The following is a 17,731-nucleotide window of genomic DNA, read 5'->3' on the forward strand; positions in this document are numbered from 1 at the left end:
GGGACTATGATTTTGAGTCATAAAACTCATCCTGTATATTTTTTATTTTTCTTATCCTTTTTTATTCCTCTTTATCTTATTTTATGCTGTTAGAAATTCCAGGCCCATATAGTGTTTAGATGTATTTGAAAGCTAGAAGTAGGTCAGGGGGTTTTGTCAAGTTTGCTACTATCCCAGACATGTGTCAGACTTACATGTGTAAGAGTTAAGACAGCACGCAAGCTGGCTGGCTAAACCTCTTTTATAGTCAGTGGAGACAATAAAGCTGTTCCAGGGCTTATCATCCTATACTTATGACCCTAAAGTAGATGTGTAAAATAGGCTGGGTTAGACACGTGGTTTCAGTCTGAGCACGGAACTCCTATATCTGAACTCTGAAGCAAGTCCAGTTTTACTGACACCAAAAGCTGGATGAGGTAGATCCCACTCCCGGTATCCCACAATTACAACCTGAATGCATCACTGTGTTCAAATTGTTTGGAATTTCCTCTTTCCCTTCCCATGACCCTTCTTCCTTTTGTGTGCAAAATTTGGAACTGATGATACACAGAATGTGGTGTGGGGAGTTTTTTATTGTTTGTTCACCCCCCGCCAGTGTCCAGAGACTTATTTGCCCTTGCCTTAGAGTTGTCTGGGACGTTAGCAGTATAGCCATGTTGCAGAGGTTTGAGAAGGAACATGATTCAGAAGGACAAAACTCTCCTGTTTGGAATATTAGGAGGAGAAGCATGTGCTCTCAGGTAGTTGCACCTTTCCTCTGTGTCAATGGTGAATGAGCTTTCCTTTGGCCTTAGTGACAGGAGGCCTTAAGCTGACTCGTGCATTCAGTATAGCTAATGCCCCATTTACTGTCTTGTGAGGTTCTGTTCCATGCAGTCATGTTTCAGTTAGGCTCATAATATTGAGTTGGCTGTTATCTTAATGTGTCTGCAACTCTGTGGATGCCTGAAAAAGTGCATGATGAACTGTTATATCGGCTGGATTACAGGATGCAGTTGTCAGCTTTTATCTTCTAGTTCATTGCTTGTATTAGCAGATGCATTTACTCAACATTATATAATTAAAAAAAAGAATTTATAGTAGGAAATTATTCTTAATAGTCTGGTAGTATTTGGTTTATGTGTAGACAAAGCGATGCTTCCCTCCCACAATAAACTTCTTATTCCCTTTTCAAGACTGGAGTGTTAGAGGAACACTTACGAATGCATCTACAGTGCTGTTTGACTTTGTGTAGTTTCTGGGACTTGAACCTATCTATTGTCACAATACTCTGGGATTATTACAGCAAGAACCTGGTAAGTAGATAAATACATAAAAATGTAGAATTGTGTGTGGATGGTCCTTGATTTTTAGCAATTAATTGTGATTCTCCTTTAGCCAAGCTTGATTGCTATACTTTTGTAAAACTGAGTGGTCAATGGCAGTATCCCTAAGTTTACTATATTTATTTAAGAAAGCATGTTTAAACATATGTTATGGTCCATTACATTAAGTCACGATAGAATGAATTATAACATTTTACTCTTATTTTTCATCAAGACTACTGATTTTAAGATCTTGTAAAAACACTTTACGCATAGTTACAATGCACTTTTATTTTTTTAGTTGTGGTAGGAACCTATCCTTTTGTTTGTGTACAGTATTGCATCTTATTGCCCTTGGAATATTAGCATTTATCACTACTTACTATATTTTCTGTTTTCATTTATTCTTTTAGAACAGTTGCTTTACTGTTCCTTGGCTTGGTCTGAAGGGTCTGGCAAATGTTAGTAAAACTTCTTTGTCAATGCTTGAGTTGGTGAAAAGTTGCTGTTGTGAACAGCAGATCTCCGCTCTGTACAAGTCCAGCAACAGTTACTTCATTTTTCTCAGCATTTTGGCACGGATGATGAGAGAAGTTGAGAACAGTGGTGTGCATCCTTGGAAACAAATTAAAGGACGGTATGGCCGCTATTTAGTTTGTCTCAATTTGTGAGAGATCTAGTCAGTGGGACTGCATGGCACTTCCAGCCATAGACTCAAGCAAGGGGAGGTGCTGTGCTTATGAGAAAGTAAAGGGGGATGGGGGGATGAGTGATCCAAGGCAATTCATAATTTGAAGAAAGCAGTTGTTCCCTGAATTTTCTGCTGCCAGCTGAGGCTATGACAGGGTCCAAGAACTGGGTCCAAGAATCACCTTGGCATCCATAGCCTGTGATGATTTACTTTGTCCCAGAGGCCAGGAATTTGGTACACTGGCAACCTATGCAGTGGTACAATGCTATTGCCAGACAGGTAATGTAATTAAAGTACAGAAATTCTGTTTGAGCTGCGTGTAAGTCATGTGTTGTCCAAGAACTTGCAGACTGGCTGTTGCTAGGCCTGCAGTTTCATTTATATTTCCACTTTCTTTTTCATGGTTTCCACAATTTCTCAAAATATTTTTTTTGTGAGGGTTTTAATTTTTCATTTAATTTTGAAACATAATGATGAAGGGGTATGGTCAGTCATAAAAAAACAAACAAACAAACAAACAACAAAAAAAAACCATAAAAGATATATGCTGTGAATCAAAATCCTGATGTTTTATATACTTACTGAATTCTTAAAACTTTTATTATAGTAATGAGATTGTACTGATTACTAAAAGTGTTCACTTAAAAATGATTTTTTCATTGGATATAGAAGACTTAGAATTAGGGTGTGTTTAAGCTTTTGTTTTGATTTTTTTTAATGTTTTATTAATAAAATTAATTAAAACTTTATTGCATAATAATAATTTTTGAATGCAAATAATATTTTTTAAATACACATGTGTATGCGTGCCTTACAAAGTTATGTGGTATGTTTCTTCCAAGAAAGAAGGGTTATTTTGGCTGTTAGAAAGGGAAAATATACCTAATGTCTATGTATACTTCACAAGTTGTTACGGTAAACTTCAGGTTTAAAAATTACTACAGCTACACAGAAACAAATATACTGTTGGATGCGGAATCAGCGTCTTGTTTTAGGTAGTAATTTTAACTAACCTGCTCTGTTTTTACTGAAAATAAATTATACTTACATTTTTGCACTATTATAGCTTGTTACTTTCCCTAATTTAAGAGGGGGAATAATAATACACAACACACACTGTGCCAGTCTGCTCAACCAGTATTCATAATTTCTACCTTGAATAAATCAATTACACAAGTAGCAAAATTTAACAGCCTACAGCTATGATTTTGGGATGAACTCTGTTTTCAGCAGCTAACCAAGCATTAATTGATGCATGAAGAACGTAAATGCCTGTCAGTAGTAATTTACTACTAAACAACATTAATTGGATTTGCTGTAATTTTTGGTGGCTAGATTTGATAACCTCAGCACCATTTCCAACAGTTTTTCCAGGTGACAGAATAGGAAAACAGCATTCATGGATGTTTAACTACTGTGTGTGGAACTTACTTTAAATTAACGGTGAAGGATATACCCAAGGTTTTAAACATACAAATCAAAAAGTTAAGCAAGCATTTTCATCTTATTCCTCTGTCGTAGGAATAGTGACATTTATTTAAAAGTCACAATCTGAACAAAGGTCACAGAAAAGCCACCTATGTAAAAGCTTTCTGCTTCTTGTCAACTGCTGTAAAGTTGCAGAGCATCAGTGCTTCTTGTCATCAGCTGTGTATAACTTGAGCACAGTCATATAGGCAACACAACTTTAAGTTTCTTAACATCTTCTTGTTAGAAAGAGGTTTCTCTCCCAAATGCCTGTTTCCCTGTTTTCTCCCAAACTTATAGTCCACAGTCAATGCAGTAGGTGTGCAATACAGGTCACTACAGAGTTTGGCAAAGCATTGTGGAGAAAGGAGCTTTCCATCAGAAATCCTCCTCTCCCTTTTACTGCAGTGATGGTTAGGTAGGTGAGCCTTTGATCACAGCAGCTGTGGCAGTACTGCATAAGAACAGAAATCAGTAGCTAAAGGAAGGAGATCCCTGGTCTATTTTTTGGGGGGGGTTTTAATTTTCTTCATGCCACATGGAAATAAGGGATTTACTAGGGAAGAAGTTGGGGTACAGGAATTGTCTGCTGTTGCAAAGAGATGCCACTTGGCAGCTTCCTTTCCTAGTAACCCTCGTGGACTGAATTTGACTGATGTGAAGGTATGGTAGGGAGGACACCCATCAACAGCCAAATAGAGAGAGTCTGCTCGTAACATCGCGTTCAACATTGTGCTAGAGGTTGGATAAGGACAAAGGGTTAGGCTGTACCTGGGGTTGAAAACTCAATGTGTACCTTGTATTGTGAGCCCAAAATGAAATCGCATGATTGTTCCAGTAGCCAAAAGAGTAGAAGAGGGGAGGAAAAATAGGATATTTCAAATGTAGGTGCTACTGGAAGAGGATAACTGTAAACTAAAAGCATGAAAATACCATTTCAGTCTATCAAGCAGATAGAAAGTTTCTTAAAGCATGCAATTCTCTCTTTCCTGTTTGTTTGTTGTTTTTTTTTTTTTAATGTAGAATTTATTCCAAGTTCCATCGGAGAAGAATGCAGGAGCTGACAGAAGTGGGGCTGCAGAACTTTTTTAACCTGTTCCTTATGCTGGCAATTGTTGCAGAAACAGAAGATATAGTGAGCCGAGTGTTGGATCTTTTGGATTTTCGGACCCCATCCTCTGTCACAGTTTCTCAGAGAGCTCTCATCTGGAGAGGTCATTTTGCTTTCATTTTGATTTATGTTGAGAAGAACATGGACATTAGTGTTCTAGCTGAGAAACTCTCAAATGCTTTCCATGAGAAGGCAAAGGAGTTTCTGGTAACCAAAAATGACTACACACAGAAACAAAATCTATGGACTCTACTTTCAACCTACATTGATGGTGTCCAAGAAGTGTTTGAGACCAGCTGCTACTTGAGCCTTTCAGAGGAAAAGTTACTAAATGATGGCTTTACTATGTTGCTGCCTGCTTGTCGAGGAGCTGAACTGAGTATGGTCCTAAATTTTCTTCAAGTTGTTTTAGCCAGACTTCGGTAAGTTATTTAGTTATATTGTAGATATAGATGAGCATGTTGGTTTTGTGCTTAGGGTTAAACCGTAGTTATTATTAATTTCTTACTGAAATAGAGTAAAAGGAGAGAGAAATCTCTGGAGAACTGTGAATGATATGTTAAATTTCAAAATCCACCAGTACCTCACTGCATTTAGAATCTTAGAAATGTTTCCTTATTATTTCAGGACGTTAGGTTTGAAATCCCTGATATTTTGTTATAAATTAATGGCTCTGTAGAAAGTCATCCAGTTGCTACTGTTTCAAACAATACTATCTTTCTTTTGACACAGGAAATGTCAAAATTACTATCTGTACCAAATTACTTAAGTTAGGGGGTTTTGGTGTATGTTTGTTTTCATTTTTTTTTTTCTTCAGTGAATCTGTTCTGTTTTTCAGACTCTTCTGTTTTTTCTCTTTCACCAAGGTTGCAATCAAATACAACAGTTATGGAGATTTAAATACTTGTCTGGGGTTCGATAGGAAAGAAGGAAATCATATTTTACCACTTCCAAGCAGTTTTGCTTTGATGTACTAGTTCAGTTTTCAACATCCACAGTGCCCTTCAATAAGCATATTTTTGTCTACTGATGTCTTTGAGAAGTACTCCTCCAGTTTGAAGCCCAAACTGCTTTTTTTTTTAATAAGATACTAAGAGGCAGCTATTGATCTGCCATTACTTCAAATGTGCAAGACTGAAATATGTGGAAAGAGCTGTGGAGGAGTGCATAATAGGAACAGTGAGGCCCATATGCAAGATCTCTCTTTAACTAGACTCTTTGTTATTGTCTAATAGTTTGACTGCAGCTGTCAATAGCTTATACATCCAAAGACAACTGTTTTTCAGGCAGTCTTTTGAAAAAAGATGAAGCAAAAAACTAAGTTTAGTTGATTTATTATTTATTATTTCAGTTCAACTGAATGTATTTGCTGGAATAAATTGAAGACTTCAAAAATACTTTGACATTTTCTCCATTAGCTAATACACAGCATTTGTTGTGTTGTTTTTAAAGATGAAATAGTGAGCAATTTGAGAGTGATGTAAAAGTTGCCTAGTTCATAACTTAGTATTATTTTGAAGCTTTTGAGAACTGGGAGTTATGTCCTGTTGTAACACAGAGAGGAGGGCATACAAGTTCACTACAGACTTCTCAGATCATCACAGACAAGGTACAGGACAGTATTCATACCTTTTCTTACAAAAAGCAGGTCGGCTGAAATACTTGAATCACCAACACACTCAAATACTGATTGGTATGAGAGAGATTATTAGAGCCTTATTTCTTACCAGTTCTTTACTTCAGCCTCAGTATTTATACATTTGGTTACTTGTTACCTGCCTATTTATCCCATCTACAGAGAAATTTAACTCCTTAGCGTTCACAAAATGCTTTGATCTTCAGGTTGTGCGGAACAGGAAGATGTTACTGGTTCTCTCTCAGCCTTTGACAGACTCACTGAAAATAGTCCTCTGTTGCTCTACAGGCGAAACAACACTAAAACCACTTTCTTGGTTCAGAAGATTTGGATGACTTTGTGCCAACCAGATATTAAATAAACTATTATTGGCTTAATCAGACTGATTTAGTCCCTCTGCAAACTCGGAAAAGGATGGAGGAGTTCAGTGCCATTCTCTCTCCTGTTTTTAAAATCCAGGCAGATATAAGATAGTAGGCCTTTCATAAATGTAATTTTTCTGTACACTGCACTAATAATTTTAGAACTGTATGACAGGGAATTTACAGGTAGGAAGGAAGTGAGATCACTGATTAAAGAGAGAAGCAGCTCCCTCTAGGCTGTTAGGAAATAATAACTTCATGTGCCACTTTCTGCTAACCCCAGATGATGGCTCACAGGAGCATTCTTTATTGCTGATTAAGTAGCATTATGAAAATACTGACTTGGTTACATTACCTAAATGCCTCACTATTTAAAGCTTAAAATGTCAAATAGTTTTAGCAGTCCCCTTTAATATATCTTGTTGGATTGCGGGAATCACATTCCAGGTTTCCCAGTTGCTTTTATTTGAGGATACTGTAAAAATGGCAATCTTTCATTTGCAGAGTGAGGTGTAGCCAAAAGCTCTTCTTTAATTATAGCTATTCATGCTGCTATGGTTAAGGGTCTGTCAGCATTTCCATTATAAACCTTTATTTTCAAGGGTTTGTAACACAGCAGTGAAAACTTGCTCTGGGCTAAAACTTGGCATACAAGGTTTTGAAAGTGCACTTGTTTTCTTCCTTTCTTTTTTTCTTAAAAGGCATGTGAAAAGAGACCTTCACCATCACCATTTTGACACTACTCTGCTTTAAAATAACCCTTTCCAGGTTTTTCTTGTATTTTTCTTGTCTGCTAGAAAAGTACTGGTAGCTTTTGACTGTTGTATTTACCTATGCTTAGACTGTTTTAAATAACCCTTTTTAAACTCTTCTTTTATCATGATTCTTTTAGTGTTCATATATTTAGACAGAACTATGACTTGGCAGAAGAACTCGTTTTTATTAGTTTTTGATGTGGTGAGTAGAAACAAGATGCTGCTTTCTGGGACTTCCAAGTATTTGATCTTCATAGTGAGTTTCAGTGTGAAATGTAAGATTGTATTTTAATACAGACTCCCTCTTAAAAACATATGTAAAATAAACAGTAAACAATCAAGAAACTCCCCAAAATGAAAATGCAAGGTGCTTCATTCCCATGTTTACTTGGAGCATTCAGCTTCTAGCTCAGACATAAGTTTTTCCTTTATTTGTTGTTTTTGTTTTTAAGCAGTTTGAGAATCCTGATTTTTTTGTTTGTTTATTCTTTAGTGAAAGGTAAATGTAGGATGCTTGCTCATGTGTTCTTTCATTTGTTCCAAATCTGTAGCGGTACCTGTCATCTGAGTGTCTTGTGACACCAAAAGAAATCCTAGGTTAATAAAAATAAAGGCATTTAATGGGTTTGACAGAACTCACTGTAAAAATGGACACAGACTCAGAAATCTGAGTGCCTGGAAACAGTATGTTCCAGCATTGCAATATGTTATTCTTAAAAGAAGTGCTTGAAACATCTTACAGTGTCTTTTATGATAATCAGGTATTGCTCTGACATGAGCTTTCTCTCATTATCATTATCCTGGCATTTGGGTTTTGTAGTGTATTAGCACGGGATTATAAAAGGCAAACATGCCCAGATGTAAAATCACTGCTGTACTCCAAACATCTTTGCCCAGTTTCAGGGAGACTTGCTACTGATTCCCGTAGGAGAAATGAGAAGTACCACAAACCTAATAACATAATAAATGGTAATTTTATTTTAAAAACAATTTTTTGAGTATTTATGCCCATTTGTACTGTTCTGCCAGTGTTGAAGGAGTGGCAAAAGGACTGATGAAAAGCTATTGAAAAGTTCAGTGTCAAAATTTCATAAGCTCTAAAGGAATACTGAACAGGTAAACCTGTCTCTAATTAAAAGTTACATTAATAATTGGGACAGGGATAATATCAGAACCGGATGTTTCTATCTGTTAAAGTGTGTCTAGCCTTGAGCTTGTGAGAGAAATCACGGTAGGAATGGATTATCCAGTATATCTTTGCTATGGAAATATATAGTAATTTGTTTTTTTTTTTTTTTTTGTGTTATACTTGCCATCAAAATAGCCTGTGGGAAACTTTCCGAGACCAACAGAAGCCTCTCTTCCCCTCTCTGTTAGCATGTAAGTCAGCAGATAAGCTCAGGAGGAGAATAGAAAGGTCCTCCCCCCTTCTTTTCTTCCCCCTCAGGGGTTTTATTGTTAGTCTTTGTAAAATGTGTTTTCTGATGTTGAACTTCTGAAAACTGTATCCAGAAGAGTTTGGAAGAACATGAGTTTTCTCTTACCTTTCCCATCCCATGAGTATATTTAGAGCTACCAGCTGTGATGTCCTGTTAAGCACAGAGGGCAACTCTGTGACTAAAACACTGAACTGAGAGTCAGATGTTAGTTTGGCTCTAAGATCTCCCAGGCTTCATGAAATGACCATTAGAAAGTCATTAAAAGCTTCTGTGAACTTTGTTACCTGCGTGGAAAATGGACACAAGTCCTTCCTTTTTGACTTCACAACATAAATCTTATGCTTGAGGAGCAAATATGCCTCATTGTGCTAACCTGACCTATGGTTTAAAGTATTTTTAGGGGCTTTTTTAAAATTCAGTTATTCCATTAATAAAACTGAGGTTTGAATGAGTGTAAAGAAAATCTAGTCTCTAAATGTTTTAGATTATAAGAAGCAAGCACTGCTTTAGAATATAGAAGCATTTTGAGAGATTTGCTGTGTCCAACTCCTTCAAAGTAATCTGTTAGCATCTTCTGTGGGAATACTGGATGTGTTCTTAGCTACAGTTGTTTTAAGGTGTGGCCTTGGTAATTAAAACTTAATTTTTTTTTCACTTCCTCCTACTCTATGTGGGTTTTGAGACTTTTTCCAGGGATTTTTTTTTGGTCTAAAATAGTATTTTATACCTTTGTCCCTTGTATTCTGATCTTCAAAGACGACTAGCTAAAACTGCTGTTTTTAGATTGTGTGTCCTCTGATCTGAGAGTATTACTATATAAAGGAATGAAATGAGATACAGTGTGCACTGCAGCTGTGTACCTAATACTTTGCTTATAGAAAGTTCCTGTGTATGTCTAGCATTGATTCAGGTTTGCAAGAATACTCACTTCCACTTCTCACTGCCTGTTTTCTTGAATCAGTAGGCAGCCATATGAAAGCTGAATAATTTATTTAAATCAATTTCATATTGGTGTTTAAGGTGTAATAGAGACCACCTGCCTTAGGAGGAGGGCAGCAAAGCCAGTGACAGAGCTGGAAGTTTATGTCCTGTGAGGAGCAGCTGAGGACTTTGGGCTTGTCTGGTTTGGAGAACAAAAGGCTGAGGGGTGACCGCATTGCTCTGCAGCTTCCTGAGGAGGGGAAGTGAAGCAGGAGGTACTGAGCTCTTCTCCCTCATATCCAGTGACAGGATGCTTAGAAATGGTTCAAACCTGTGCCAGGGGAGGTTTAGACGGGACATTTGGAAGTCTTTCTTTACAGAGAGGGTGGTCAAACACTGGGACAGGCTTCCTAGAGAAGTGGTTGATGCCCCAAGCCTGTCAGTGTTTAAGAGGCATTTGGACAATGGCCTAATTTGCTTTAGATTTTGGTTAGCCCTGAATTGGTCAGGCAGTTGGACTAGATGATCTTTGTAGGTCCTTTCCAACTGAAGTAGACTATTCTATTCTAGAATTGCTTTAAGAACCAACTGAAACAACAAAAGCTGTCAAAGGACCTTCTGATTGCTGATACCCAAACAAAGCCAGTCTTGGTAGACACCCAAAGCTAAAGAAACTGAAGTCTAGTATTCAAAAACCAATCATGAAGATACACAGCTTTGTCCCTTGTGCTACAGATTGAAACATATTTCTGTGTTTTATCACTTGTATTCATTTTATCTACCAGAAATTAGTCCACATAAGCTTTTTGTGGCCTACCTGACAGCAGTATGAGAATTACAGTTGTGAAAGACTAAATCCACCAAAAAGAGTAAAATCATATCCAGGTGTACTGAGAACCCGCTGCTTGGGACCCCGTAGTTGTTTAGAGAAATAATGTGCTTCCTGAAGGACATAAAGTACAGATTTGTTTTCTGATGCAAGTGTCTCACTTTTGAAACTTTCCCCAAATTAACCTTCCTTTCAGTTCTCCTTCTTTTATTCTTCACACGAGGTGTGAGAATGGCTTTTCATATGAAATATTTTTTTGTTGTGGATGTTAAAGAAATAGTTTTGCCAATAAAACCATTATATGCAAGTAGCCTTCTAATCTCTTAATTTTGATTGTTTCTTCGTTACCTTACAAGATATATATTTCTTCTCTCTTTAGGATATCTCTTGTCAGATTTAAGGCTTATTTAAAATGAACAGAAAGCTGAAGCAATTTTCTTTATTCCATTTCAGTCTCCTAAGGCCTATTTCCCCCTGGTGAGCTCATAGCAACAGGGGGGTTTAAGGGAATTCAGCTTTCTGCAAATTAATGTCTCACATCATGAAAATTCAGGACTTTTTTTTTCTATATCTTGAAAAAGTAATACAGTGAGTGCGAGTATTATTTCTTGCCAGCGGGTGGAAGATGAATGATTTTGTCACAGTTTTACTGCTTGATGAGCAGTGTCCTGAGGGTCAGGCTTAAGTCTGTGTCACTATGCTGCTCATTACTCTTGAGCTAAATAAGGGCTGATTGGATCTAAATTGCCTAGCACATGGGCCGCAGATGAGCTCAGTGAGTAGGGGATGACCTGCTATTCAGGCTGGGAGTAACCCCGGTGTGCAAATGCTGCATTAGAACACCGTGGGAGAATGAGAGGCTACCGACCGCTGCCAGCAAAAGAAATCGAAATGTAAAAACTCTTTGATGCTGCAATGTTAGAATTTGAAATGTAGGAAGTGACAGGTTGATGGTACTTATCAGCTTTGGCTGGATTAGAGAACAGTGTCATCTTGCTTATATAATGACAGAAGAATGAAGCTAGCTCCCAACTACTTTGTGGTGCAGAGTTGCTGCTGTCAGAGTCAATGCTGCCTCCTACTGACAGTCTGCACAGAAGGATGGAGAAAGCGGATGGATGGATGGCTTGGGACGACGTTGTCAGGCTCTCTAGCATACCACAGAGTGTTCTGTGCCTCTCCTCCTCTATGCCCCTATGATTCTGGTCTCTTCTCTTAGCAGGGAATCGCAAACCTGATTGATAAAATAGCGAGTGGTTTTTCTGGGACAAGAGCAAGCCACTGCAGTCTTCAGGAATGGTTAGACGAGTCGTCTGCGTGCCCTGGACTATACAAGTGTGTCTTTGCTTCACACAAAATATTTCCCTTTGTACTCTTCTCTCCATTGCTAGTCCCTGTGAAAGGAGGTGATCTCTGGAGAGGAGAATTAATTTGTGCCTGCATGTTTTAAAGAAAGTTGACCTTTAAAGAGGAGGAAAAAAATCTGAACGAATTCAGAGAATCCTTATGTTAACTGAACACATGAATGTACTTGTCTTAATGGAGGAAAATGAAAAGCAAGCAAAGCACCTGCCAGGTGCTGAACACAACACAGATTGTAGTAGTTTGTGCAGTTCTGAAAGATTCAGTTCAGTAGTTCAGTAGAATAAGCTTTTGGGTTTTGTTCTCCTCGCCTCCATCGCTCATGCTTTGGAAACTGCAATGATGATGAATAACCACTTGCTTCATTTTTTCCAAATTTGTTTCAGATTCTGTTACTGACAGCTGTAACCTACCAGTGTTAGCTTGTCTTACTACTTACTTATGGGACTAACTCATCAGCAAAAGCAATTTGGTGCTCTCCTGAAACCAGAGATTAAATGAAGGGAAGGGATGAATCTAAATATGTTCAGTGTTTACTGTTTTATGTTTTTCTGTTTTCTGGGTATATACTATTTGATCCTTCTTGCCCTGGAATGCTTTTGCTTATGATGAAATTTCTTTTGGGACATGAAACAACTTCTAGTTTACTTATTTGTGGGTATCATAACAAAGGAGGAAGAGAAAAGAAAACAGCAACCTTATAAGTACAAACTGTAAAATGGTGTGAGTCTATGGGAATGAGAGAGAAAATTCTCATAAAGAACTTAATTAGCGTGAGACTTCAGTGTTACTTGTATTATCCTAGTACTATCAATGTTTAATGGTGTCACTTCGATGAAAACAAGGAACTGTTTAGCACAACTAGTTGTAGTAGATGAAAATGAGTTACAGAGTTTGAGCTTGTGTGTGGACAAAAATTACAGGGTATTTCTCTGTGTTTAAATGGAAAGCAGAACCAGAATTTAAAATTACTTTCATATTTTGAAAAAGATCATCAGCAGGAGGAAATGAAGGCCAAGTACTGAAATTAGGAAGGAGAAATTGTAATACAACACATGGAATGCTTGGTGTGGCAGCCATACTGTCGAAGTATGAGGACGTAGTCTGCACCATGAGGCAAGAGAAACAAATGGGATCTCCACATCTGGGGTTGGTTAAAGTGAGGTAGCTACCATTGCTGTTACCCCATCTGTCTGTCCTGCCCTTGGCCGTAGACTTTGCTGCCTGCTCAGCACAGATGGCTGCAAAGTCCAGTATTTTGTCCCTGCACTAGCACAATTTCTGCTTGATGCAAGGAGGAAAACCAAAATTGTTTGTGAGTCGTAGTTCAAATGGATTCCCCTGTATCTTAAAAAGGGAGTGGAGGATGGCCATGGTACTTATATTTTTCACCTCTATTTACATGGGTATTTATATTAATTTGTAAGTCCATACTGGCTGTAAGAAAATATGAAATTTGATTGAAATCTGTCTATTGACTTACTTTTTAACAGTGACTTTTTCTCATGCACACAGCCTGTTTATTAGGAAGCAGGACTTAATGTGACTCTGCTTAAGGGCAAAAAAAAAATAATTGAGGATCATTGTGGGGTTTGTTAAGAAAACTTCTGCAGGTGAGAGTAACTACTTATTCTGTCTTTAGGTGTAGTTCTTTATGCAGTTCTGGATATGTCAGTTTACAGAATATTTAGGAATAAATTGAAAATGGGAGAGAGTCACAGAAGTGAACGATGAGAGTAGGAAGTTTGTAGAAGTTTGATGGAACTGATATAAGTTAGGAAAGGTTGAGGGGAGACATGCTAGAATTTATCCAATATGAGGAGGGATGTTGCAAAGATGGTAAGTTGTCAGTTCTTCATGCTAGTGAAGACAGAATTGGCTTAATTTGGGGCAGAAGTTTAGTGTGGTTATTCAGAGCAGACTGTAAATGTCAACACTCTGGAAGGCTGCAAGAGCATTGTGGAATCAAATTTCAATTTTTTTTTTACTTTTTAGACAATGCATTATACAAACATTTGCCAGAGGGTAGTCTTTATAAGCCTACCAGACCACTGAGATGAACTCCCTGAATAACTCTTGAGATGCTATCCAGCCCTTCACTTATGTTTCTGTGTTTTGATATTAAGAACCATTTAATGTGGCTGGTGATTGATTAGTAAGGATGCTTCCTAAACAGTGTTCTGTGTTTTTCCTTACAGAACAAAAACTCAGTGAAATCAGAAGGTAGAGAAACCATACCTGGAACTGTAATTTGCCATAACATTTAACTTTGGAGATCTGTCATTCATTTTGATATGTAGTAGCCACACTCTTTTTGATATCCCCTTTCTATTGGGGGAAAAAAAGTGGAACCAGTTTAGTGCTTCTATATCCTACTAGTTCTTGGAATTTCTGGGATGGGAGTGTGAGAGTTGCTCATACTGTGTGCATAGCACAGTGGCTCTGGTGAAGGTGTTGAGTTTTTGGTGGTTTTGTGTTCAAGTTTTGAAATCTGTCTAGAAAACTACCTTGAAAATGTTTATTTAGACATTTTCTAAAGCAAGCTAATTGATACAAGGCATGTACGTGTGCATTGTCATGTTTTATTTGGCTTGGAGCAAGTCCAACTGCCATTAATTACCAATGCCTAAATGCTCCAGCTTTCTTTCCAGTGGTACTAAACTGGGGCTAATGTGAAATGAGTCTGAAATGGTAGGTCACCCTATCCTCCCTAAAAACAAAATGGAAAGAGTAGGGCATGCTCTGCAACGTTTACACTGCGCATCACCTCATGTTCTTGTGGGGGTCCCTTCCTGACATTGTTACTGGGAGGATCAAGCAGAGAAAGGTAAAAGCAGTTTGTGGTTTACTTGGTTCTCTGATAAGCTGAAGGTACAATCTATTCTCTCCTCTTTCACAACCAGAAGGCCCTGTTTATATCTAATCGGGGTTAATTAATGCCTTAGGGCAATGCTGAGACCCTGCCAATGGCTGGAAGGTACAGACATAATCAAGGCTGCAGTCCCTCACTGTAGGGAATGGAGAGGTAACTGTGGGCTTGTCACAGGCTCTGATAATACAGCTGTGCTAATTCTTTTTGAAAATACATGAGTGAACTTTTTTTTGGTCAAATAGTTCTGACTTCTGCTCATGTATTAATTTCTGGCTGTTATCAAAGACTGGTAGGAAGCCTCTGGTTTAATGTGTGTGCTTGCAAATCCATGTTAAGAACTGGAAACCTTCTGTTTTTCTAGATGGTAATGCAGGGACTGCACAGGCAGCCGCGGCAGCCATTATGCACGCAGCAGGAGCGCTGGCTGCAGCCAGGGATTTGTGTCATCTTTTACTGAGGGGCAGGAGAAAGGAGGAACAGGCAAGTACATATGGGCTTGCCAGGACAATGAGGTTTTTCTTTTACTGCTTTTTTGCAGTCTTGTTTGCCTTACAAAAAGACAACCATGTGAATAAAAGCAAATATTTTCATTGGCATTCTTTGTTTTCCCCGGACAGGACTGTATTGATTAGCTGTTGGCGATATGCATCTGAAAATACTTAAGTGTTCCAGGTATCTGCCTAAGTGTTTTAAAGCTGCTAAAGATTTGCTCCTGTGGAATTTCTCCCATTCACACCACACCTGTATATTCAGGGTATTCTACAAAGGTTTGATTTGGGGAGGAACAGCTGTATTTGTTCCATGTATTACATTTATGTGGAGTTTTGTATTGGGTGCAAAGATGACATCAGAAAGTAAAGCCCTGTGATCATCTCTTAATAATTAACTATAGCACAGCAATGATTATCCAGATGTCATAGGGAAAGTGAATATATTCAGGCAATCAAGGGATTTTACAATGTAATTATTAGACATTGGGGAGATGTGACCCTGTTTAGGGTAACAGGGAGCTATGGTTAATTGATGTTAGGATAATCAAACTTTTACTGTTTTATTATTCCGGGACCCTAGGCTTTGCAAGAAAATGTGTGCATGTGATTAGAAAAAAGAAACCCGAAATATAGGAAAATTTAAGCCTAAAAGTGAATATGGAGGTTATGCGTGCATTACCTTGCTGTACTGAATTACTGCTATAGGTGTTAAGAAATCATTTATATTGTCTATAAATCATCCTCATTTTACATCACAGTGAAAATTCAATACCTCTTGATTCTGAATATTTTGTAAAGGTATCTATTTTCCTAAGACATCAAAAATGACTAGTTTTTTCGAAGTCAAACTCAAAAATTTAAGGTGCTTTTTCCTGCAGCCAAGAAACTTTTGTTTTCTCTCTCAAAAGGAAACCTTTGATATGTGTGTAGTCAGCATTACGACAGAGCATGCAGTTGATGCAGTCCCCCATGAGCTTCATTGTCTTCTCCAAGTTTAGAACATGAGGACGTAAAACAGAATTTCGTTTCATTGGAGTTCATTATGAAAGGGTTTCCACTGTACTGCTGTGATACTGAACCTCTGAAATTTCTGATAACTAAACCTGACCTCTGGAAGATTTGAAGATTTGCTACTGTAATGTCTCTTACTGAAAGTTTTCATCTCACTTTTTTTCCTCCATTCTCTGTTTCTCTTTCCCTCCCTCTCCTCCCTCCCTCCCTCTCTCTTCACCTTCTCCCCCCTCCCCCCCCCCCCAAACAGTGTAATTTCTGAAAACTCTTCAGAATCCTATCTCCATGTAAATTAATACTGTAAATTGTGCTGCTAGTGAGGGTGGAGGGAGTAGTAAGAGTGGGTGGGGGGAGAGAAGAATTAAAATCATTCCAATAAATGGTTTAATTTATGCCTCAGCAGTTAAGCATGCTCCTGGTTAACAGAAATACCCTTCAGCTACACAGGATTTGGGAGGGTTGGAGGGCACTCATTTGCACATAAATAGCCATTAACTGATAAATTCCCAGAGGTCTCCTGTTGCATGCTAGTGGTTCTGACCTACTTAGCTAGCTTAAATTTGTTTTACAGAATTATTATAATTCCATCCTTGGTACTTAAACTTTGTGATTAATGCATGCCTCACAATACAATTAAAGTATAATTACACAGTTTTACAGTTTGCTATCGTGGTGTTATTATTATTACAAAGAGCTGGATTTTGCAAATATTAGAAGAATTAGGGTTCTGATACCCATCACTTTGCTGTTATTAAGTGATTATGTTAAATGGGACCCCTTTATGTCTGAAGAATGAAGTGGAGAGAGGGGAATCATTAACTAACACATCAGATGGTTTCTAAGTGATTGAGGAAGAAATGTGTGGTGGGTTTTCTGACGCACATCTGTAGAGGATAGGTGCAAATACCTTTTGTTCATCTTTGCCAGCTGCCAATGACATGCTCTAGTACATCTGTGCTTCAGTGCTTAAAAAAAAGCTTCGTACTAAATAGCTCATCTCTGTAATCTGTTAAAAATCATTTGCATGTGTTAAACATCTGATTTTATTAGACTTCATTGAAGCTTTTTATTACAGGGACAGGTTTTTTTCATACTCTTATTAAAAACATTAATGGCCAGATACAGGGGTCCAATAGATCTGTGTAGAGTAGGTTAGGATGTGCATGAAGAGATGATACAGATCTTCTCTCTTGCACTCTGTAAACTCAGAGCAGTTCTCTGTGAGGGATTCTCTGTCTTTTCAGTTTGTGTGCATGAATGTATTTTATCTTTATTCTGGCAGCAAATAATAGTATATCACAAACACTTCTATTTTTACCTTAATTGTAAGGGTTACCTGGCCTCCCCGATTTTTCTGGCCAAACTTAGTTCTGTGGCCACTGTTCATCCTTCAAGTAGTGATCCAATAATCATTAACATTGCTTGTATGTGACTCAAAAATCGCTGCTTTACTGCATAATTCTTCTTACATCATTTTTTT

At 37.9% G+C, this 17,731-nt stretch overlaps 1 protein-coding gene across 1 annotated transcript in view; it reads left to right on the forward strand.

Moving 5' to 3' along the window:
* The window catches only part of MMS22L (MMS22 like, DNA repair protein), a 95,794-nt gene that overhangs the window by 31,019 nt on the left and 47,044 nt on the right, over positions 1–17,731 (forward strand). The window contains exons 12-14 of the mRNA XM_042802908.1: positions 1,176–1,295; positions 1,718–1,941; positions 4,486–4,995. Coding sequence (XP_042658842.1) covers positions 1,176–1,295; positions 1,718–1,941; positions 4,486–4,995 — 854 coding nt within the window. The remainder of the gene's footprint in view (positions 1–1,175; positions 1,296–1,717; positions 1,942–4,485; positions 4,996–17,731) is intronic.

Source organism: Tyto alba, unplaced genomic scaffold (genome assembly GCF_018691265.1).
Source record: "Tyto alba isolate M040663 unplaced genomic scaffold, T.alba_DEE_v4.0 Super-Scaffold_40, whole genome shotgun sequence".
Lineage (NCBI taxonomy): Eukaryota > Metazoa > Chordata > Aves > Strigiformes > Tytonidae > Tyto > Tyto alba.